The sequence below is a fragment of the Podarcis raffonei genome, chromosome 14, assembly GCF_027172205.1.
Source record: "Podarcis raffonei isolate rPodRaf1 chromosome 14, rPodRaf1.pri, whole genome shotgun sequence".
Lineage (NCBI taxonomy): Eukaryota > Metazoa > Chordata > Lepidosauria > Squamata > Lacertidae > Podarcis > Podarcis raffonei.
Window position 1 is genome coordinate 46708923 of NC_070615.1, and position 24251 is coordinate 46733173.

Below are 24251 nucleotides of genomic sequence, written 5' to 3' on the forward strand. Positions count from 1 at the left end.
GGTTGCCCCAGCCAATCTGGGCAGCTTCCAACAGAATACAGTCATACCTCGGGTTACAGATGCTTCAGGTTGCGTTTTTTCGGGTTACGGACCCACCGAAACCCAGAATTACCGGAACAGGTTACTTCCGGGTTTTGGCAGTCACGCATGCACAGAAGCACTGAATCGCAACCCGTGCATGTGCAGACGCGCCGCTGCGGGTTGCAAATGTGCATCCTGCACGGATCACGTTCGCAACCCGAGCATCCACTGTATAAAAGAACACAACAACACATCAAACATCAAAAGCTTCCTGATACCGGGCTGCCTTCAGATGTCTCCTAAAGATTGTAGAGTTACTTATCTCCTTGACATCTGATGGGAGGGCGTTCCACAGGATGGGCGCCACTACTGAGAAGGCCCTCTTGCCTGGTTCCCTGATGCTTCACTTCTCACAATGAAGAAGCCTCCAGAAGGCCCTCAGAGCTAAATTTCAGTGTCTGGGCTGAACGATGAGGGTCAGGGCCCTCATCAACATTGGCCCCAGATTATGGGTGCCCAACAGCACCCACAATGTAACATGATGTCATGTAACATCACATGCGTCGCAGTGGCACCTGGGAGGCCTCCCATACAACTTCTGAGGTTGCATGAGAGGCCTCACAAGGTCTCCCATGTGACTTCCAGTTTCTTCCAAGGCCTCAACTCTTGTTTCAAAACACGGCTGGAAAGGACCATGGGAAATCACCTGTGGGATGCTTGAGTCCCGTAGTGTGTAATTGATGATGGGCTCCAGGAGGGCCGGATTTAGGTTTGATGAGGCCCTAAGCTACTGAAGGTAATGGGGCCCTTTATATGTCGAGCTGTCCTTTGTCAGGGACACGGGTGGCGCTGTGGTCTAAACCACAGAACCTAGGACTTGCCGATCGGAAGGCCAGCTGTTTGAATCCCCGCGACGGACGGGGTGAGCTCCCATTGTTCAGTCCCAGCTCCTGCCAACCTAGGGCTTGCCGATCAGAAGGTCGGTGGTTCGAATCCCCGCAATGGGGTGAGCTCCCGTTCCTTGGTCCCTGCTCCTGCCAACCTAGCAGTTCAAAAGCATGTCAAAGTGCAAGTAGATAAATAGGTACCGCTCCGGTGGGAAGATAAACAGCGTTTCCATGCACTGCTCTGGTTCGCCAGAAGCGGCTTAGTCATGCTGGCTACATGACCTGGAAAAATTGTCTGTGGACAAATGCTGGCTCCCTCGGCCTATAGAGCGAGATGAGCACACAACCCCAGAGTCGTCTGCAACTGGACCTCACGGTCAGGGGTACCTTTACCTTTTTATGCAGTACTCCAACTAGAAATGTACACAAACACATAAATACATACAAGAAAGTGCACACTGAAATGCAAATGTTGGTGAAATTAGCATGCTAAAATTCATCATATCAGGGGAAATTACTTTTAAAAATGTAAACAGAAAAACTGCATTAAAAAAATGTGCACATTTAGAGAAAGTACATTTGTCTCACTTCAGAGAAGTTGCACTCTGCTGCCAAGGTTTGATTGGCTTTACAGACTATGGTTTGTTTGAGAGAAACAAACGATAGTATTCCGTTCAGATATAATGCTAAGCCAGGGCTGAGGAGCCTTATATCGGGCCACAATCCCTCATGGGGAAATTTCCAGGGGCCTGTTGCAAAAGTGGGTGGAGCAACATATGCAACTCATGTCTTTGCAAATTAGGTTGCATTCCAGTTGTGCAAAAGTCAAAGCTTTCTACATTCTCACATGTTGCATCTCTCCATTCAGGCAAGCAGACGGCGTTATTACACTTCATGGACATGTTCCAACTGTGGGAATGTTCAGGGAGGCAGGAGAGGATATATTGTTTAATGATATCCTTCCTAACCTGCGTTAGCAAGTTCTATATCTTAGCAGAGTTTAAACATTCCCCTTTAAATGCACAGTGGTTTGCTTGTTGCAGGCTAGTTTTAGCTTCTAAATATAGGATTCCTGGTAAGATCCCTTCTTGTCCCTCTTGAAAAGAATAAACACGACAATCTTATTAAAGTGAATATAAAAGCAGTTTACTCACATTCATTCAGTTCACAGTTAGATCCCTGAAGGCAGACTTAGGTTACAAAAGTATATATACATGTGGAACTATCCCATAAGGGAGTTAGTACCCAAGTGACTTCTCCTCACACATAAAGAAAAACAAACCCGAGAAGAGAGAAGAGCAAAAGAAGATGGTGTGCTCCTCTTCCCCAGATTAGGCCACACTCACACACACACACACACACACACACGTCACATGCAGAAGAAGTTTGTCCCAGCTCAGGAGGAAACAGGAAGTTTTCTCCTGGCTGGTACAAAGCATCTCCTAGCGTGTCCATTATAGGAATGTTGTACTTGACTGCTATGTATTTGGAGAAGTATGCATGCACACAAAAGCTTATAGCCAGAACAAACTTAGCTGGTCTCTAAGGTGCTGCTAGACAATTTGTTTATTTTTTTATTTATTTTGACTGTGTTAGACTAACATGGCTACCGACCTGAATCTTGACTGCTATGTGTTTCACATCCCACACCAGCCAGGCAAAAAGTACTCAAGGAGGGTTTGGCCAAGGGAGGGTCCCCAAACAGAGGGCAACATACAGAAATCTGGAAAGCTGCATTTGGTGCAATAGCCTGAGGTTCCCCACCTGTGGACTAAGCCAAGAATCGTGGTGAGGAAGAGCAAAAATGGCCCAGATCGCTGCATTCGCAGAAACCCATTAATTAGGCTTTGCTGTGCTGTGTCAACAAGGCCCGATATAAGAAAGCTTCTTAGCAATATCCCAGCCTCTCCAGGTCATCTGTTATGGATCCTGTTTGCTGATCAGGTGTGGCACCCTAATAAGTCTGTGTCGCTGTCTAAATATTTGCAATTTTGCCTGGTTGTTTCAACATGTTGAAAAGTCTCTCTGGCTCAAAGGTTTTGGCAGCCAGCAAGACTCCTTGATCCAGGACAAAGTGCGGCAGTACCTGGTTACAGAATCATAGAATTGTATCATTGGAAGGAACCCTGCGGGGTCACTAGTCCAACCCCCAGCAATGCAGGAATCTGAGTTAAAGCATCCATGACAGATGGCCATCCAGGGTTAACTATTTTCATTTCATTTTATTTATATGAAAAATTTCTGAACCACCAGCAATAAGAAAAAGATATCATGGTGCTAAATATGTTATCACCCATAAATGTAAAGGTAAAGGGACCCCTGACCATTAGGTCCAGTTGTGGCCAACTCTGGGGTTGCAGCACTCATCTCGCTTTATTGGCCGAGGGAGCCGGCGTGCAGCTTCTGGGTCATGTGGCCAGCATGACTAAGCCGCTTCTGGCAAACCAGAGCAGCACACGGAAACGCCGTTTACCTTCCCGCCGGAGCGGTACCTATTTATCTACTTGCACTTTGACGTGCTTTTGAACTGCTAGGTTGGCAGGAGCAGGGACCAAGGAACGGGAGCTCACCCAGTCGCAGGGATTCGAACCACCGACCTTCTGATTGGCAAGCCCTAGGCTCTGTGGTTTAGACCACAGCACCACCTGCATCCCATTATCACCCATAGTCCTGGCTATAAAATAACTACAGTGATGGATTATGGTGGTTATCGGTATTATTACTACACAGGGCTTGTAGCATATAGATGTAAGGTAGGATATGATTACTCACCCCCTTAGTAGGGGAAAGAGGCAAGGAGAATAGAGGACCGCCAGCTACTCAGAAAAGAGGATCCTGGTGTGCTTGTAATATGTTCAGAGTTTCTACAGTGCTTTGAAAACATGTCGTTGTGACTTATAAGCTGTCTTGCTAGGATTTATGTCCTGAAAGATGTGATGTACCGTATTTTTCGTGTATAAGATGCACCCCCCATGTATAAGACGAGCCTTACTTTTTTGAACCCCAAATTAAGAAATCAATATTTCTTGAGTTGTTGGCCACCCAAGTTGTTGAACTCTGCCTGCTCGTTGCCAATCACCTGCCCAATTTTTGCCTGAACATTTTTAGCAAAAAAACCCATTGTCTTATACACGGAAAAGTATGGTCAATAACTGCAATAAACAAAGCAAACTGAAAGCGGGCTGCCGGTTTGCAGCAGAGATGAGAATTGAACTGGGGACCAAGCAATTCTTAGCTCAGATCCTTAGCTTCTATAACAGGCATAGCCAAACTCAGCCCTCCAGATGTTTTGGGACTACAGCTCCCATCATCCCTAGCTAACAGGACCAGTGGTCCAGGATGATGGGAATTGTAGTCTCAAAACATCTGGAGGGCGGAGTTTGCCTACGCCTGTTCTATAACATGGGCCATACTACAGCTCTCATCATCCTTGAGTATTGATCATGGTGGCTGAGGATGGTGGGGAGGTCGGGAGTCCAAAACATCTGGAAAGGCACCATGTTGGCAGTCCCAGCTCTGTATCTCCATCAGCCTTCCCTGGTACCTGGGGCCCTCCAGATCTTGCTATGATGACATCCATCAGACCTGACTGTTGGCCATGCAGGGTGGGGCTGGAGGAACTTTTCCAAAACATCGTCCACATTTACAGCACAGTGGGATCACTTTAGGTTTCCCCCAAAGAATCCTGGGAGCTGTGGTTTGTTAGGGGGGCTGAGAATCGTTAGGAAGACCCCTCCCCAAAACTGCAATTGTCAGAGTTCCTTGCGAAGAGAGACTGGTGATGGTTAAACCGCTTTTGGAAGCGTTTCGAATGCAACCTTTGGTCCCCGTTCTATGGTGTATCTAAGCAGACAGAACTGAAGTCGGGATGGAAGGATCTGTCCATTTTGATTTCTCTCCGTTTCTTCCCATCTTAAATTCAGTTCTCCGCATTTCTGCCACAATTTGCAGGTTTTCTTTATTTCAAATCCTTGCGAAAAGTCTTCGGCTTTTTCGTGCAGACTTCTCCCAATAAACCCACCTATGTGTGCAGTCTTCGACTAATGTATACCTTTTTGCAAGCAAATTCTCCTAACACAGGGCTTTTTTGCATGTACTTTTCACTAATATACTCATGCACATTTTTAACCAACCCATGCATTTTTGGAAACATTGGTTGGCGGAAGGCTTGGTGTATTTCAGTTATCATGTAGGGCTCATCCAACGCTTCCACTTGTCCCATATCTAGGAAGCAGGGGTCCAATGAGTTTTCCCCTTGCCCTGCTAAATTTCCCCTTTAATGCTAAATTGGAGCAAACGTCAATCTGGAGATAACCTGAATTGCTACTTTGCGCACCAAAGAGCCAGAGAAAATAGCCGCGGGACACAAGGAAGTTCGGATAAGCCCATAGTTTCAGAAACAGAATCAAATGTTTGCTTGTTTGTTTCATAGACTGCCCTTCACCTGAGGACCACAGGGTAGTTTACAGAAATACATTTAAACACATTTTCTCTTTGCTTCCATTTCCTTGCCCTTTTGCCTGTCGCCTCCCCTTGGTTGCATTATGGACTGTAAGTTCGTTGGGGCAGGAACTTGTCCTGTTTTTGAAGCAATCGTGACATCACTGCCATGACATGACTGACGACATCATTGGCCGTGGCTGATGCAAGTTGTGGACTAAAACATCTAGAGAGGTTTTGGGTTCCTACATATACTTGCACATCCCTCTGTATCCTCTATCCAGACAAACAAGAGGTATTATCAGAGTCCAGGGATGCAGTCCAGCCACACAAAAACACTCTGGGAGAGTACACCACAGGGTCAGTAATGTGGGGCTTAGGGGGGAGTCCTGGGGACCAGAGAGAGAGGCCTGGAGGGGGACATTTAGCCCCTGAGCCTGAAGTTCCCCTCCCCCTGATGTAAATAATAACAGATAATAAATTTGCAGGGTTAATGAATACCCAAAGCATGACTGCTCACAGCTTTCTTCCCCTTTTCGTGTTTCATAAACAGGGACCACAACTGCTCTGCTACGGGTCCAGGGTGCAAATGTCTGTGGGAAGAGGCAAAAGTGGTTCCCCGCATCAGAAAACCCCGGGAGACGGAAAATACCAGGAGGATGGAAGCCGGGCCAAAAAGCAACCCCCAAGCCCAGCCGGCCAGCCGTACTGGCAGAGCAAAGGTTTCAGCACCTCCAAGAACACACAAGCCGGCCGCTTCTCCCAAGGAAGGAGCAGCCCCTCACGAGCAGTCTCCACCCCAGAAGCCCAGAGGGCGGCGGAAGAAATAAGGACACCTTTTGGCATCCCGCTGTCCAAACTGTCGGAATCCAAGCACCTAAAGAACAAGGTGTCTCCCTGGTCCGATGCCAAGAGGAGGCAGCCAGGAGCCAGCAACCACAAAGAGCAATAGGACGGGAGATGGTCGCCCTGGGACGCTGAGAAAGAGCCCTGCCGGGGTCTGGGGAGGGACCCCCCACAAAAGTGGGGTTGCTTTGCAACAGTGCGCTCGCCCAGCGGGGAGAGGGGGGTTTACCTGGTCTGTGCACCAGTACCACGTGGCCACAACCGAGAGTCCAAAGGTCATTCCGGTCCAGGGCAGGTCTCCGGAGACGGGATCCCGGAAGAGGTGCATCGCATCGAGCCTGGGCACGTGGCAGGTTGTGTTGGGGATGATCTTAGACGGCACGGCCTTTAAGTAAGCTTCTTCCAGGTTCTGGTAGCCGCCAATCTCGCCGAAAGCTTTGCAGGGGATAGAGGGGGTGGGGAGAGGCAATGATTTGAAATAGATATACCAAAACGGGAACAAAGGCTTCCTTCGCTTCCCACCGCGACTTTTAGCGTTGCGAGAAACACAACCTTGGTGCAATGTCGGCACGCTTTCCTGTTCCAGCACCCGGGAGTGGGGATTTGGTAGGGGAACGCGCAAGCATGATGGGTGTGCTGTGTTTCCTGAAATCTCTAGCTCCCTTCAGTGTAGCAGGGGCTGCGTTGCAGGCAGGTTTGGTCCCTGCCATTGCCGGTTAGACTGGCCGGAGCTAGTAGTAATTGATGGGAAAATCCTGGGCCTGAAGCCCTGGGGATTAGCTGCCAGCCAGTGTAGACAACACTCTGGCCTGGATGGATTTGGTATAAGGCACGGAGAGGGAAGCTTTTTGCCCCTGAGGGCCAGGCGTAGTACAGGCAGGGAGCTGTGTGTGTTTGTGTGTGTGTGCATAGGCACCAACTCTAAGGGGCCCAGATCACTTCGCCGCCCCCAACAAAATATGGGGGGCCAGCTCACCCCCAATGTTGAGAACAATCAGTTGTGGAGGAGGCCGATCGCAAAGCCAGGCACAGCGCAGTTTCAGTGGCTGTCGGCTTCTCCTGCTGCCATGGAGGGGAAGGGGGGGATCAGCCCCCAGCTGTGGCAGCAGCAGCAGGAGGAGACTGAGTGCCAGAGTACAGGAGCCTCCAGCCATTGAAGCCTCGCTGCCATCATGTTCAGCTCCACCCCTGGCATGTCCTGGCATCCCACACATGTCATGCGTGTATCATCGGCCCCCCAATCTTCTGCTCAAGTTGGCGCCTCTGGCTGCAAGCCTGTGGGTGTGGCTAGAGTCAATGGTGGGTGGGGCCATTCACACACACACACACACACTCTGCACACTGGCCCTCGTCTTCATCAGAGGTGGCCGTCTCTCCCCGTGCCATCCTCCCCATTACAACTCTGTCAGCCCACCCAGCGGTCGGGGAGCAATAATAATAACAATTTATTATTTATACGCCACTCTGGGCGGCTCCCAGCAGAATATTAAAAACACGATAAAACATCAAACATTAAAAGCTTCCCTAAACAGGGCTGCCTTCAAGTGTCTTCTAAAAGTCAGAGAGTTGTTTATTTCCTTCTGATGGGAGGGCATTCCACAGGGCAGGCGCCACCACTGAGAAGGCCCTGTGCCTGGTTCCCTGTAACCTCACTTCTTGCAGTGAGGGAACCACCAGAAGGCCCCCAGAGCTGGACCTCAGCGTCTGGGCTGAACAATGGGGGTGGAGACGCTCCTTCAGGTATACTGGGCCGAGGCTGTTTAGGACTTTAAAGGACGCACTGGGGGGTCTCTGAGGGCCACACACAGCCCACTGGGCACAGGAGGCCCACACTGCAATGCAAGGCAATTCCTAAACCATTTAAGCAGGAGCTTCTGGGTTTATTTTGGGCAGAGAGGTACAGCTGATCAGGGACTAGGAGTCGGATTCCTCTTCAACCAGGTGATGGAGCTGAGGACTCTGAACCTAAAGAGGACGGGCGTATGATTCTATATAGGGCCAGCCCCATACAGTGCTGCTACCCATTTAACCTGTGGGGTAAACGCGCCCCCCTCCAGGATGTGTTCTGACTCAGAGGACTCTGCTGTAGGAGACCCTGGAAGACCTGAACCTTCCCTGCTCCGTCACAGTAGGACAGGCATCCCCAAACCCGGCCCTCCAGATGTTTTGGGACTACAGTTCCCATCATACCTGACCACTGGTCCTGTTAGCTAGGGATGATGGGAGTTGTAGTCCCAAAACATCTGGAGGGCCGAGTTTGGGGGTGCCTGCAGTAGGAGATGGTTGGGAAAGGCTGTGTCCCTTTAAGTCAAGCATTAAATGAATTATTGAATTATTAAATTGAATTAAAGTTGCTGAGAAGAATCAGGTTACACCTGGTTCCATTATGGGATGGGTTGCAACTTGTTCCTTGCTGGGCCAAATTCAGAGGCAGAACCTGCCTTGTGTCCTGCCTGAATTTTGTCACACCTTGCCCTGTAACCAGCCAGGATCTCACCTTGTCCTACAGCCTCTTGGGCCTTGGCACAAGACAAGCGGGTAAACGTATTCTTCACATGTACAAGTTTTGAGATTCACACCTTTAAAGGGATCACAGGTAGCAGGTGATGGGAAAGAGACCCACTTGCCCCTGAGACGGTGGAGAGCAACTGCAAGTTGGGCTATGCAGTCCTGGGCAAAGGGAATCAATTGCCCGAATCAGCATTCTGCTTCGGATGTTGCCTGATCATCAAGGGAGGTTAGCAAAGGCTGAATCAGATTGCCCCCCCCCAAAAAAAAGTTGCAATAATGGTGATGAGGATTGAGTCACCCCGGGGTTTGCAACCCTTCCAGGATGAGCCAACAGCTTCCCTAGACGAAAGCCCGCTTTTGCAAAGACATCGTGTCCCGAACCAAAACAAGCGCCCACAAATACCGCAGATTAAGGCCGCTCTCTCGGGAAAGTTAATGATTTGAAGCAGTTTGCAAAGGGGGCAGGATTTGCAGCCTTTGTTTTGAGCGTCAACAGGAATTAGTGGCGGGTTCTTTTCAAAGCCTCGTCATGGCAACCACGCAGCGAGCCACCCAACCAGGGCGTGGGCAGGATTACCACATGATCCGTCCCCCTTCAATGGTGGCTTTAGATGTAAGCTCCAGAGTATCGGCTGATTGAATGGGCTGCGGGGGCCGGTTCAAGGCGTTGGGGTGACTGAGGTCAGAAAGCCAAAATGGCGCCCACACCCATTAACTGACCTGGGACACAAGAAGTTTCTCTGCACAAGCTTTTCACTAAAACGATTATCACAAACAAAAGCAACGGTGCACGTTGGTTTACTCGGAACCTTCTTAATTTATTCTGCAGCTCAAACCCACTCGGATCATGTCCACATACCGCACGTTTCAAGCACGTTTAGACCCCTTTGGCAGTCGTGGATTTCTGCTCCCCAAGAATTCCAGGAACTGTAGTCTATCCCTCACTAAGGTACAATTTCCAGCAGCCTACACAAACTGCAAGGGTGGCGCTGTGGGTTAAACCACAGAGCCTAGGACCTGCCGATTAGAAGGTCGGCGGTTCGAATCCCCGTGACGGGGTGAGCTCCCGTTGCTCGGTCCCTGCTCCTGCCAACCTAGCAGTTCGAAAGCACGTCAAAGTGCAAGTAGATAAATAGGTACCGCTCCGGCGGGAAGGTAAACGGCGTTTCCGTGCGCTGCTCTGGTTCGCCAGAAGCAGCTTAGTCATGCTGGCCACATGACCCGAAAGCTGTACGCTGGCTCCCTCGGCCAATAAAGCGAGATGAGCGCCGCAACCCCAGAGTCGGCCACGACTGGACCTAATGGTCAGGGGTCCCTTTACCTTTTTACACAAACTGCAAGCAAACTACAGTTCCCATTATTCTTGGCGGGAGGGGGGAGCTGTGTGCTTTACTTGTGTGGCATGGATTTGAATTCAGATAGTATATACTAAACATCGTGAGGTTTTCTTTCGGGGGGGGGGGTTAGCATTGAAACTCCCTGTTTCCTTTCTTTCTATATACAGGGCACCCACAGGACAGTGCCATCCATTTCCCCTTTGGTTCTTTCTTCCACCCACCCCCAGAAAGATAGAAGAGGAACTCTGTCTCCACAGGGGGAGATGACTTTAGCCCTTTTCTTTCTTTCTTTCTTTCTTTCTTTCTTTCTTTCTTTCTTTCTTTCCCCTCATTTTTAACTTGGGCAGTGACGTATTGCGGTAGTGAACTTACAACCGCATTATTTGTGGTTGTATTAAGCATTTAGCATGAACTCTGGAACAGTATACACGATTCGGAACAAACTAAGCCGGAGGTATACACTCGAGTATACACTTTCAGAGTTCGAGATAAACACATTATTTCTGTTAAATGAGCCGCATAGCAGAGCTTTCCAAACTGTGTGTCATGACACATTAGTGTGCCGGCTGCAATGTGTAAGTGTGTTGCGCAAATGCTCCACATCGGGGCTGGAAAGGGGTTAGTTTAACCTCCGGTTTGCTGGCAAAACTGAATTGCCATGTCATGAAATGATGCACGTCTAAAAAGTGTGTCACCAGCATGAACAGTTTGGAAAGCTCTGCGCTAGAGGGGTCATGGAAAATTTTGTCCCGGGCTTTTTAGACTCATCTACCCAGGAAACCAAAGGGGGTGCATTGGTTGCCAGGTGTGAAATATATTGGCGTTATTTTCAGATCTCCTACCCCAGTAACACACTAAACCACTCTGACTCCATAGGGGAAATAGAGAAGCTAAAGAACTGCCCTTGTGGAATCTGGACATTAGGGGAGTATAAATGCAATGTCCTTTGCACCCATAAGGAACAGGAAATCACCCAACTTCCTCCATGGTTAAAGATGTGCTGCTGTTCTCAAGACTTCTTTTAAAAATCTAACTAGATACGCACTCCAGCACAACTGGTTCATGCAGTTGCTGCAGGAGTTTGTCTCACTGTACAGCCTTCCAAAGAAATTGTTTACAAATGTAAAAAGATAAAATAAAAATTATAATGTTCCAAAAATGGTGGAAAGTTGCATCTGTGTTCATTCTGTAAACTCTCGCTCTTTCCCTGTCTATTTAGTGCTGTGCCGTAAATATATGAAGAGTCAGAAGACAAGTCCTTGCCCCAAGGAGATTACAATTTAGAAAACAGGCAATGGAGGAAGTGGGAGATGCATAACCCCTCAACCATCCTGATTTGAGCGGGACATCCCGGAACTACGGAAGCCATCCCGGCTTCTGACTGGATCCTGGAATGTCCTGTATTTTGGTGCACCACTCTGGTGCAAGTCAGAAGAGATCCTATGATCTTTCCTTGGGTGTGGGGGGAGCAGTGTCAGGCCCCCACAGGCAGGCCTTACCTGTTACTGTCAGGATGGTGGCTCCAATGACCATGATGAGAGTCTGCAGAGCATCTGTGTAGATGACAGCCGCCAGCCCACCTGCGGACAGTAGACGGGGAGAGCAGATCTGAATTGCAGAGCAGAGTTTTGATCAGCACAATTTGGGGTGCTTCCAGTTCCTCCCCGTGTTTCTAACAGAGGAAGCCCTTCAGAACTAGGGGGGCGGCAAAATTTGGGGTCAGTTCACATTAGTACAAATTTACCTAATTTGCAGTTCGCAAAGCAACATGCATCCTGGCACGCACACCCATCCCAAATTTGCACTGCACCGAAAAATAGGTGTCTGCAAAATGCATATATTTAGGAAATATTTACATGAGTGTAACATGAAAAAAATGCATTCTATCAGGGGAGATTGTGTGCAAAATACAATAATAATAATAATTTTTTATTTATACCCCGCCCTTCCCGGTTCAGAAAACCGGGCTCAGAGTGGCTAAGAACAAATTTAAAACACTTAATTGATGCAACAAGAAACAACATAAAATACAGTATAAAACGTGAATAACAATAAATTCAGATAAATATTCAGATAAATTCACAATATGTGAATTATTAGGAAAAAACGGCACGCAAAGGGGGGGACCAGAAAACAGATGGTGCCTTGGAAATAGGGGGGAACTGGAGAGCACATGACAGGGAGGGAGACCAAGACCTTCCAGGTGTTCATTTGCTTATTTGTTTACAGATTTCTAATCCGCACATCCATTAAAAAACCAGCAAAGTGGAATATGACATATAAAAACCAACCAAGATATCCATAAAAACATCAATAAAACATCAGCAAATACCGATTGGATTAAGAAAAGAAGATCCATGTTACAAGGGCCTGCAGAACCAGAAAGGGTTTAAAAAGTTGTCTGAAGGAAGCAAGGGATAAAGGTAAAGGTAAAGGTACCCCTGCCCGTACGGGCCAGTCTTGACAGACTCTAGAGTTGTGCGCCCATCTTACTCAAGAGGCCGGGGGCCAGCGCTGTCCGCAGACACTTCCGGGTCACGTGGCCAGTGTGACATCGCTGCTCTGGTGAGCCAGAGCCACACACCTTCCCGCTGGTAAGCGGTCCCTATTTATCTACTTGCACCCGGGGGTGCTTTCGAACTGCTAGGTTGGCAGGCGCTGGGACCGAACAACGGGAGCGCACCCCGTCGCGGGGATTCGAACCGCTGACCTTTTGATCGGCAAGTCCTAGGCGCTGAGACTTTTACCCACAGCGCCACCCGCGTCCCTGAAGCAAGGGATGGTTCTTGCCAAACCAGAGTTTTTGCCCACAGCTTGCTTGGTACCTGGGACCATGTTTCATGTGTGAAGCATGTTCCACCAGACCCTCCAAGCGTCCCTATTTTCCACGGACATCCCTAATTTAGAGAAGCTGTCCCAGTTTCTGATTTGATCCCAGAATGCCCCTCTTTTCCCCAGGATGTTTTCATGGGAGAAATGTTGGAGGGTATGGAGTTATCCAACCCCCAAACCGCCTGGAGGCAATCCTGTACAGGGAAGTTTTTTAATGTTTAATGTTTTATTATGTTTTTCTATACGTTGGAAGGGACACGGGTGGCGCTGTAGGTTAAACCACAGAGCCTAGGACTTGCCGATCAGAAGGTCGGTGGTTCGAATCCCCGCAACGGGGTGAGCTCCCGTTGCTCGGTCCCTGCTCCTGCCCACCTAGCAGTTCAAAAGCACGTCAAAGTGCAAGTAGATAAATAGGTACCACTCCAGCGGGAAGGTAAACGGCATTTCCGTGCGCTGCTCTGGTTTACCAGAAACGGCTTAGTCATGCTGGCCACATGACCCAGAAGCTGTACGCCAATAAAGCGAGATGAGCGCCGCAACCCCAGAGTTGTCCGCGACTGGACCTAATGGTCAGGGGTCCCTTTACCTTTACCTATATGTTGGAAGCCACCCAGAGTGGCTGGGGCAACCAATTCAGATGGGCAGAGTATAAATAATAGAATCATCATGAAGGAACGGGATGTCCCTATTTTCATGGGAGAAATGTTGGAGGGTTATGATCCACCGTGCATCTTACCTGCAATGGTGTAAATGGCAGTGACGACCAGCATCAGGACAGTGGAAAGGTAGAGATTCCAGCCTAGGCACACTTGAACAAATAGGGCTCCTGAATACAGGTCTGTCTGCAGGGGTAAAGAGAGAAACCATCAGATTTTTTGGGGGGGGTGCTCAGCTAGGACAGGCAAAAGCCGCTTCAGAGCTTTGCCATGCTTTAAACCAGGGGTCAGCAAACTTTTTCAGCAGGGGGCAAGTCCACTGTCCCTCAGACCTTGAGGGGGGCCGGACTATATTTTGGGGAGGGAAATGAGCAAATTCCTATGCCCCACAGAGATGCATTTTAAATAAAAGCACACATTCTACTCATGTAAAAACACCAGGCAGGCCCCACAAATAAGCCAGAGATGCATTTTAAATAAAAGGACACATTCTGCTCATGTAAAAACACGCTGATTCCCAGACTGTCCGCAGGCTGGATTTAGAAGGCGATTGGGCCAGATCCAGCCCCTGGGCCTTAGTTTGCCTACCCATGCTTTAAACTAACACCTGAATTATTCGTTTTAATAGCTATTTCGGTACCATCAGCCTACAGTGAAGGAAGTTGCTTCGTCTGATAGATTTCTGGCTGTCCTTCAATATTGGGTTATGAGCATGGGACCGAGGCTGCAGACCGAGGCTCTTGTGCCTTTTAACAGCTGGACATCAGGTAGAAATCCACAGGCGAATCCTTTCCAGGCATTAAGGTGCAACAGTCCGCCCTATTGAATTCTCCCTTTCAAGGTGTTGCTTGCAGCCTAGAGCTTCCCAATGGGGACATCTGGTTGCCCCACTGTGGAAAACACAAAACTCGACTGTAATTTTTGGTCAGATTCTGCAGGGCTCCTTCTGGAGGGGTGATCAGCAGTCTTAGCCCTGTGTTCGTAGCACAAGCAGGGACCAGGTCTTAAAGCCAGAAGATGTCTAGAAATTCAACAGATTCCCATAACTGGGGTGCGGTGGGGCAGTTGCATGTGTTAACTTCCAGCCTGTTATGTGACCTGATAGGGGACTTCATCACATTTCGACACATAAGAGACGCCTGCTAAATCAGGCCAATTTCCCATCTGGTCCAACATCTGACCAACTGGACATTTGTGCGAAACCATCAAGAAAGGACCCAGATGACAAAAGAATACTGGAGGATGAAGTTGATGGATTATGCAGAATTAGATAAATTGACAGGAAGGATTCGAAACCTGCGGGATCCGAGATTCTTAGTAAATATATGAACTATTTGAAAAGTAATTGTGATGAACAGATTACGCTAGCAGGATTGCAAGAAGTTTTGTAAGTTGGTTTATTTGAAATTTTACAAGAAAGACTATGAAAAGAATTGTTAGTTAAGGACAATTAAATGTAATATAGAAATTAAGAAATGAGGAATAAGTGATAAAGAACGGAAAATCATCAGAGGTGTTGACGGAAGTCTAAAACATTGTATAAGATGAGAAGATATGTTGGATGACTGTTGGAACTGATATGTTAAAAAATCAATAAAAATGTATATAAAAAGAAAAAAGAAAAGTACCCGGGCGGAAGAGCAACACTCTCTCCTCTCCACCTGACCTACCTTACAGAGTTGTTGTGATGATAAAATGGGGAGAAGGAGAAGAGCAAACTGTCTTCAGCTCCTCTTAGGAAAGATGGGGTATAAATACAATAATAAATAAAGTTTATTTTAAAAAATAAATAAATCTGTAGCTGTAGCATCTCAACAACACATTTGGGAAGGGAAAAACATGTTTCCGCCTGAACAATGAGAACTAGAAACTTGTTTTGGAGGAAAGCTTAGTGAGCGGAAGCTGGCTGGGTCCGATGGGAGTTGGAGTCCAGGATGGGGAGATATGACTGAGACCAAGTACTCAGTGGCTGATACTCTTACACAGGCCTGCTTGTCAACAAGACTTAAGGGGCAGTTTTGAGGCAGCAAGAAATTCCAGGCAAGATTTTCGACATCACAGTCTCATTATCTGGCTTGGCAGGGAGGAGAGGCACGCCCAACGGCAGGTAGGCACAAAGAAAACCATTGAGAAACCAACCGGCTCACCAAATGAGATTCCTTTCTGTCTCCCAACCCAGGGGGAGTTTCAGAGCTTTGGATTCCAAACGCAAAAGGGTACGGGCGATACTGACTGCCAACAATTGCTGTGGGTCTTGTGACAGGCCCCTTTGCAAACCTCCTTCAGCCGATATCCCTAGAAAGTAGGGGCCACCCTACGAAACGGAGGAACTGTGGATTCATGGCAGGTGTGAGAAAAAGTCTTCTTCACCCAGCAGCAAATTAACTTGCGGAACTCACAGCCACAAGGTGTGGTGTCTTCAACAGCTGTGAAAGAGGACTGGGCGTTTTCACAGAGGAGGCAGAGAAGCTGTGCTAAAAGCTTTTAGCCGCTGTGGTTAGGACCAGAAGTTCTGGATGATTTGGTCGTGTCTCAAAGCTGCAGTCTTTTGGTCAGAGGCCATCAGTCGTATAAATGCATTAACACTGGTGTTTATGTTCTGTTGAACGCACAGATTCATAGAGTTGGAATAGACTCAATGGAGTCATTGAGTCCAATGCCCTGCAATGAGGGAACCTGCCCACAGCCATCCCTGGGTGGGTTCAAACCACCAACCTTCTGGTTAAAAGCCACATGCACTGCCCATTGCACCATAGAGGACAAGTTCTTTGGGTCTTGAAAGAGGGCCAATATAACTGGTTGCTAAAGGCACTCATGGTAGCTAAACATCTTACACCACACCCTCCAAGTGTCCCTATTTCCCAGGGACAGTCCCGGATTTACAGAAGCCATTCTGGTTTCTGACTTGATCCAGGAATGTCCCGCTTTTCCTTACGACATCCTTATTTTCATCAAATAAATATTGGAGGGTATGGATTTATGCTACCCCTGAGCCAAGGAGATAACTATACAACCTTCAGAAGACATCTGAAGGCAGCCCTGTATGGGGAAGGTTTTCAGTGTTTAATGTGTTTTGATATATGTGGGAAGCCACCCAGAGGCGCCCCAGAAGAGACTTTAGCCCACACTGCTTAAACATTTTGGGTGTAGTAGACCCAATTTGAGTCACATGGAATTGAGTCAAATGGATTGGTTTTTGTTGCTGTATATATTTCAGCAATCCCAAAGTTTGGAGTCAGTAGCACAGATGTTGTAAGGGTGAGGTGGAACAAACCCCGTTGAAGAAGATAACGGTGGTTACCCAGAACTTGTTGCTGGTTGCAAAGACCACCTTCTCGTAAGCTGCCGGCTGAGTCATGTCTTCTGCCCATTGTACAATTGGGGCGTTTGTGTGTGTGTATAGACCTCTCCTTCCAGTACAGAAGTGCATATCCTCCAACATTTCTTTGGTGAAAATAGGCACGTCCTATTCCATAATAAGACCCTGATGTTGGGAAAGATGGAGGGCACAAGGAGAAGGAGACGACAGAGGACGAGATGGTTGGATAGTGTTCTCGAAGCTACCAGCATGAGTTTGACCAAACTGCAGGAGGCAGTGGAAGACAGGAGTACCTGGTGTGCTCTGGTCCATGGGGTCACAAAGAGTCGGACACGACTAAACGACTAAACAACAACATTCCATAATGATGATGATGATGATGATGATGATGATGATGATGATGATAATAATAATAATAATAATAATAATAATAATAATAATAATAATGTTATTATTTGTACCCTGCCCATCTGACTAGGTGGACTAGGTTGCCCCAGCCACTCTGGGAGGCTTCCAACATATATAAAGACATAATAAAACATATAGCATTGGGAGGGGGACTTTCCTATACAGGCCTTCCATTAGATGTCTTCTAAAGGTTAGTTATCTCCTTGGCTCGGGGGTAAAACCAGATTAACTAGAACAATGGCTCCGCATTCTGAAAGAGCCCTGGGCATATTAGTCTTCACAGGCACCATCATCACTGCAGCGGGTCCAGGGGGTTTTCTGTAGTGGGGGGCTTGCTAGAGTGGCATAGCATGGGTTGCCAGTGCCCGGTGGGAGGGAAATGGATGGGGTACACATGCGAATTCAGCTGCCTAACGGTACCTAAAGCCTCCAGGAGATCACAGCCGCAGAGAATGGTTTGCATGGAGAAGCCGTTTTCAACAGAGCCCAGAGACGGAAGCATGCAGCTGCAGCTGCATTGAGGCAGCACCGGATGTTGAAATTTTGCACCTCTAACAATTTTGCACCCATGTAGCCCCCCCTGCCGTGCTATGCCACTGCCCTGCTGGGCTGCACCCTCTCAGCAGATGCCTGATCATGCCAGCCTCTGGCACCAGCCAGCAAAGCAGGTGGTCTTCATTTAGCCAGATGGCTACAGATAAGCTTCCTTTGGCCTCGTTGCACTGAATTTTCATGAGCTTCTTCTCAATCCCTAAAACCCGCCTCCTCCGAAATCACACAGGCAAGGGGGGGGAGATTGCTTTCATCTAATTCAGCAGTTCTCAACCTGTGGGTCCCCAGATGTTGTTGGACTACAACTCCCTCATCCCTGAGCTCTGGCCTTGCTAGCTAGGGGTGATGGGAGTTGTAGTTCAACAACATCTGGGGACCCACAGGTTGAGAAAGGCTGATTCTAATTCCTTTCTCTGATGTTGTTGTTTTGCCAGCTCAGCAGAAATAAAATAAAAAATTGCCGGCCTCCTGTTCCCTCCAGGCAGAGCGACGGAGGCAGCAACGCGGAAGGCGGCAGGTGGGGCAGCCCGGCATTTTCACTCTTTCGACTTGAACAGATTTGTTCTCTTGGCACCTGCCCCGCCTTTGAATCGCCTGCCAAGTCGCTTCTTCATGCTTGGCTCCGAAGCCAGCTGCACACTCTGGCTACAAAAAAGAGAGAGCGCTTCTGTTGACTCCCCAGCTGTCCTCAGAGAAGGGGTGGGCCACGAGGTCGAGCAGACACGTGTGGCAAAGAGAGATGGTAACAGCAGCCACGAAATTAAAAGACGCCTGCTTCTTGGGAGAAGGGCAATGACAGGCCTAGACAGCATCTTGAGAAGTAGAGACGTCACCTTGCCAACAAAGGTCCGTATAGTTAAAGCCATGGTTTTCCCAGTAGTGATGTATGGAAGTGAGAGCTGGACCATAAAGAAGGCTGATCGCCGAAGAATTGATGCTTTTGAATTATGGTGCTGGAGAAGACTCTTGAGAGTCCCATGGACTGCAAGAAGATCAAACGCATCCATTCTTAATGAAATCAGCCCTGAGTGCTCACTGGAAGGACAGATCGTGAAGCTGAGGCTCCAGTACTTTGGCCACCTCATGAGAAGAGAAGACTCCCTGGAGAAGACACTGATGCTGGGAAAGATGGAGGGCACAAGGAGAAGGGGGCGACAGAGGATGAGATGGTTGGATAGTGTTCTCGAAGCCACAAACATGAGTCTGACCAAACTGCGGGAGGTAGTGGAGGACAGAGGTGCCTGGCGTGCTCTGGTCCATGGGGTCACGAAGAGTCGGACACAACTAAACGACTAAACAACAACGACAACAACAAAATTGGGAGGGCTCTCACAAGCCTGGAGGGCACAGGAGCCTCCCCACGCTCAGGTCAACTGTGCCTTGTATCTTAGTTCACCGCTGAGAGACCTTCCAGAGGGCTCCTCATGAGGGCTAGCACCATGGTTAGCATGCAGAACCCCCCAAAAGGCTCCCGGAAAAATATAATAAACTGTATGTCCACAACCAGTCCTACACAACCGCAAGCTCGCTATGTAGTGTTTCACAAGCTTCTCTCTGAGTCGCATAAACTATGGAACTTGTTGCCCCAGGAGGCAGTGATGGCCGCCAGCTTAGATACTGCTACTAATAATAATTTTATTAATTATATGCTGCCTAGGTTGCCTCAGCCATTCCAACAGATATGAAAATGGAAGAAAACATCAAACATTAAGCTTCCCTATACAGGGCTGCCTTCAGATGTCTTCTGAAAGTTGTGTAGTTCTTTATGTCATTGACATCTAGCAGGAGAGCGTTCTACAGGGCGGGTGCCACCACCAAGAAGGCCCTCTGCCTGGTTCCCTGTAAACTCACTTCTCACAGTGAGGGAACTGCCAGAAAGCCCTCGGAGCTGGACCTCAGTGTCCAGGCTGAATGATGGGGGTAGAGATGCTCCTTCAGGTATACAGTGGTACCTTGGGTTACAGACACTTCAGGTTACAGACGCTTCAGGTTACAGACTCCACTAACCCAGAAATAGTACCTCGGGTTAAGAACTTAGCTTCAGGATGAGAACAGAAATCACACAGCAGTGGAGCAGTGGCAGCAGGAGGCTCCATTAGCTAAAGTGGTACCTCAGGTTAAGAACAGTTTCAGGTTAAGAATGGACCTCCAGAACGAATTAAATTCTTAACCCAAGGTATAGGGCTGAGGCCGTTTAGGCTTTCAAGGTCAGCACCAACACTCAGAATTGCACTCAGAAACGTACTGGGAGCCAACGTAGGTCTTTCAGGACTGGTGTTATATGGTCTCGGCGGCCACTCCCAGCCACCAGTCTAGCTGCCACATTCTGGATTACTTGTAGTTTCCGAATCACCTTCAAAGGCAGCCCCACACAGAGAGCATTGCAGTAGTCCAAGTGGGAGATAACCAGAGTGTGCGCCACTCTGGCGAGACAGTCTGCAGCCAGGTAGGGTCTCAGCCTGCGTACCAGATTGAGCTGGTAGACAGCTGCCCTGGACACAGAATTGCCCTGTGCCTCCATGGACAGCTGTGAGTCCACAATGACTTCCAGGCTGCACGCCTGGTTCTTTAGGGGCACAATGCCTCTGCCCTGCTTCCACAGTCAGAGGCAGAAATGTTTCTGAATACCAATTGTTGGAAACTGCCGGAGGAGAGAGGGTTCCTGTGCTCGGATCCTGCCTGCAGGCTTCTGCTTGGCCACTTTGAGAACAGGAGGCTGGCCTAGATGGGCCATTGGCCTGATCCTGCTCTTCTTATATTCAGCTTTCCGTTTGCAATATGAGGATAACACACTAGCCTGAAGGATGCTTGCCAGGATAAAGTAGATTAAAAAAATGGAACGCTTGAAATGTGCTAGAAGTAGTGCTTTTTAAAAAATTGCTTCCAACCTGGGTTGCCTTGCACAAGGGCAGCTGGAGGTTCTTCTGCAACTCTGGCTCCATACCCTTTTCCCGGTCTGAGCCTCTCACTCCAATCTGTATGACTCAACTCCCTCTTCCAAGAGAAGGACAATCCATAAATCTGGCGGCAGCTATCAAGACGCCACCCGGGTGTGTGTGCACTTGTTGGTCAATATCTGACAGGTTGCAAAAGGGATGTCAGAAAGGAACAAGCTCGCTTTGCTGGAGGAGCAGATAGACTGCAAAATCCTGAGCATGTTCAAAGGGGCAATGCAGAATATTTGCTTTTTTCCTGGAAATTAGGTTAGAGACTGACAACAAGCAGCTTGGACAGGATCCTGGGCTCTGGTCAAGACAGCGCTCTGTCCACGCTGCCAGCGATTTTTTGAAAACGTTCCGATTTTGAGCAAAGCCAGTCCAGAATGCTTTGCTGGCTGATGCCAACCATCACTGCCACTCGGGTACAGATGACTCCACTACTGGCAGCTGAATCTTATTTAACAGAAGAACAGAATAATAGCCTGTTGGATCAGGCCAATGAACCATTCAGTCCAGCATCCTGTTCTCAGACTGGCCAACCAGATGTCTGTGGCAGGATCTGAGCACAAGAGCAGTTTGCAGGGGAGAGAGAGAGATAAAACTTTATTTGCATTAGCCAATGGCCACAGCAACAGTAAAACATTACTGTATACGCAGAAAAGGAAATTTGATATAAAAGCACAATTTAAAGTCCTGAATCAGTTAGCAGCCCTTATTCTGATTGCCCCTGCTATGAACCTAGCCACCTTTGCAGTTATCTGTTCATTCTGATCTGATAGAAGAAAGGACATTGTGGCAGTGGTTGAGCGCCCTGGGATGGTTAGTACGAGTGGGGAGATGATGTCGTTCCTCAGGTCTTTGCAGAGAGTGCAAGACAGGAGGACGTGCGCCGCTGTTTCGGTGCTACTGTCTCCACAGGGGCAAAGACGTTTCTCAGGCGGGATCTTTTGGAATCGACCCTCAAGTATCACAGATGGCAAAACATCCAGACTTGCAAGTGTAAAAGCACGTCTGTATTTTGGGATAATAAGTTTGTGCAGATATGGGGCCAGAGAATCAAAATGGAGAGGTGGAAACTGAACATACCAAGGGCAGAATTTCCTTATAGTGGCCAGGTTGTTCTGATGCTCAATATCTTTTAGACGTTGACCAAATTAGACTGTTTGCTTTAGTGGGGCCCATAATGAGTAGGTGTTGTGGGGATAGGCCACAAGAGTGAAGTTTTTGATAGGCAGTTTTAAGCCAGGCACTTTCATGGGTGTCTTGAAGTACTAGGGATAGTAAACCAGGCGGAGAGCACAAGAGCAACCTTCCCCTCCAGTGGCAGAGCACAGCCATTGTGGCTAGTCATTGATAGTGTTATCCTCCAAGAATTTCCCCAGTCCTCCTTTAAGCCATCCTGGTTGGTGGCCATCTTTGCCTCCAGTGGAAGGGAGTTCCACAGTTCAACAATGCACTGCATGAAAAAGTACCGTACTTTATTTTACCTGTCCCGAATCTTCCAGCATTCAGCTTCATTGATTTTGGGAGCGAGGGAGAAAAGGTTTTTTTCCCCTCTGCTTTCTCTGTGCTGTGCATTATTTTAAACAACTTTTGTTTCAACACCGGTCCTCCACTGGGGGCAGAAGGCTAGTTAAGGAGGTGAATGGCAGGCCATGGATCACACAAACACACACAACTCTGATCTCCTGGCTATTTCCCTCTGCTGGAGAGTCACTCAGAACAGCCAGGGGGCTCCCATCTGAGGGGGGGGGGGAATTTGGTTCAGTTCACACCGAAAGGGAAACCTATCAAATCTACAGTTTCCGAAACAATATGCAAAGTGAAACCCAGCTTTCCTTCAAAATTTGCACGTATCTGAATTTTGCAATCTAGTTCTCTGGCCAATGTTAATACAATTACGGAGGTTTGGAGGAAGACCATGAGTGGAAACAGCATACGAAAAAGCACTATATTGCTGAAAATTGCCTACAATCATATGGACATTAGTAAAAGCTACGTGCAAAAAATGTAGGAAAATTTCAAACTAAAATGCTGGTGAATTTCCATGAGGATTATTTTGTTTTTCAAATAACGAAAGTTGCAAATTTCTGCAGAAATGCGAAGAAATGGATTTAAGATTGGAAAAGGGGGAAACTGAAAGAAACTGGGCTGCTGAAGAGTTGCTAGGAGGCCCTTCTATTCCCCTCAAAAGGCTTTGATTCCCAGAGTTCCCTGGGAAGAGGGATTGATTGTGTTAGACACTCTGGGAATTGTTGTTCTGTGAGGGGAGTTACGGTGCAACTCTCTGCACCTTTACCAAACTACAGCTCCCAGAATTCTTTGGGGGGGGAGTTGCAGCTGCTTAAAGTGGTACCAAAGTGTTTTAAATGTCAGGTATAAATGTGTCCTCAGTCAAGGTAATGTGTATGAAATTTGGGAAATTCGTGGAAGGGAACCTGGGTCGACTTTAGAAAGAATGTTTGAGGTACAGGTGTTGATGTTGAAGTTTGGATAAGGTAAAATTGGTTTGTTTTAAAATGGACTAAATTAAAGGAAAATAAGGTTAGTAAAAATAAATTGAGGAAATTAATGAAAGAGAAAAAGTAAAATAATCATATGTTAAATTAAGCATAGAAATAGGTTAAAAATTATGGATAAGGATTTGCTGAATTAACAATTTGAATTGGAATACAAGAAAGGGGGTATGAGGAGGTCAGGGAAATATGTTATTGAAAAATAGATTTTGTGAACTTTATGTGTTTTTAACTTTTTCTGCTTTTTGTTTTTCTTTTTTTTTGACTTTATGTTTTTTGTATTGTACTAAATTTGAAAATCTTAATAAATATATTTTTTTTTAAAATGTGTCCTCAGTCAATATGCCCTAAAGCAGCCTTTCTCAACCTGTGGGTCCCCAGATGCTGTTGAACTTCAACTCCCATCACCCCTAGCTAGCAAGGCCAGAGCTCAGGGATGATGGGAGTTGTAGTCCAACAACATCTGGGGACCCACAGGTTGAGAACCGCTGCCCTAAAGGGACACAGCTACCCTTTCCCTCACTCTCCCCCCCCCCTCTGGGCCTGATCCATACACCCACCCAGAGGAAGAGCGCATGGCAAGTGGAAGGAGCACCTCCATTCCCCTCGCTCAGAGAGAGCAGGTGAGGAAGACGCAACAGCGAGGAACAAGACCAGCTGTGGACCTCTGGCAGAAGTGGGGGGGGTCCTTGACAGATACCCAGTGATGCTTCTTGCTGGCGCCTGCCCTCTCTGAGGCAGCACAAGGGCCCCAAAGTACCCAGGCGCCCTTGTTTCATGCTCTGTCTGATCTCGTTTCAATCAGGGCAAGGAAACAACGCAAATGGATCTACAACCTGTTCCCTCTCCCCGCCGGAGCTTGCCCTGCCCCACGCCCTCTCCTGCAGCAACTTGGGAGGCATCAAACAAGTCGTCCGGGGCCCTCCCTTCTCTGTCCTCACGAGTCTTCACCCTCACACACAACAGCCTTTTCCAAGTCAGATCACG

The 24251-nt window shown here is 48.0% G+C and overlaps 2 protein-coding genes across 6 annotated transcripts in view; one reads left to right on the forward strand and one right to left on the reverse strand.

Annotated features, from left to right (window-relative positions):
- Nucleotides 1–6441, forward strand: part of FAM83G (family with sequence similarity 83 member G) — a 41461-nt gene extending 35020 nt beyond the window's left edge. Inside the window, exon 5 of the mRNA XM_053364182.1 lies at nucleotides 5902–6441. Coding sequence (XP_053220157.1) covers nucleotides 5902–6300 — 399 coding nt within the window. The 3' untranslated portion in view covers nucleotides 6301–6441. The remainder of the gene's footprint in view (nucleotides 1–5901) is intronic.
- The window catches only part of SLC5A10 (solute carrier family 5 member 10), a 94284-nt gene that overhangs the window by 55825 nt on the left and 14208 nt on the right, over nucleotides 1–24251 (reverse strand). For 3 of the 5 annotated variants that reach the window (XM_053364185.1, XM_053364183.1, XM_053364186.1), the window contains 3 exons: nucleotides 13611–13716; nucleotides 11542–11622; nucleotides 6424–6629 (listed from right to left, as the gene is read on the reverse strand). In XM_053364185.1, coding sequence (XP_053220160.1) covers nucleotides 6424–6629; nucleotides 11542–11622; nucleotides 13611–13716 — 393 coding nt within the window. The remainder of the gene's footprint in view (nucleotides 1–6423; nucleotides 6630–11541; nucleotides 11623–13610; nucleotides 13717–24251) is intronic. The other 2 variants (XM_053364187.1, XM_053364184.1) reach the window with 1 other exon arrangement.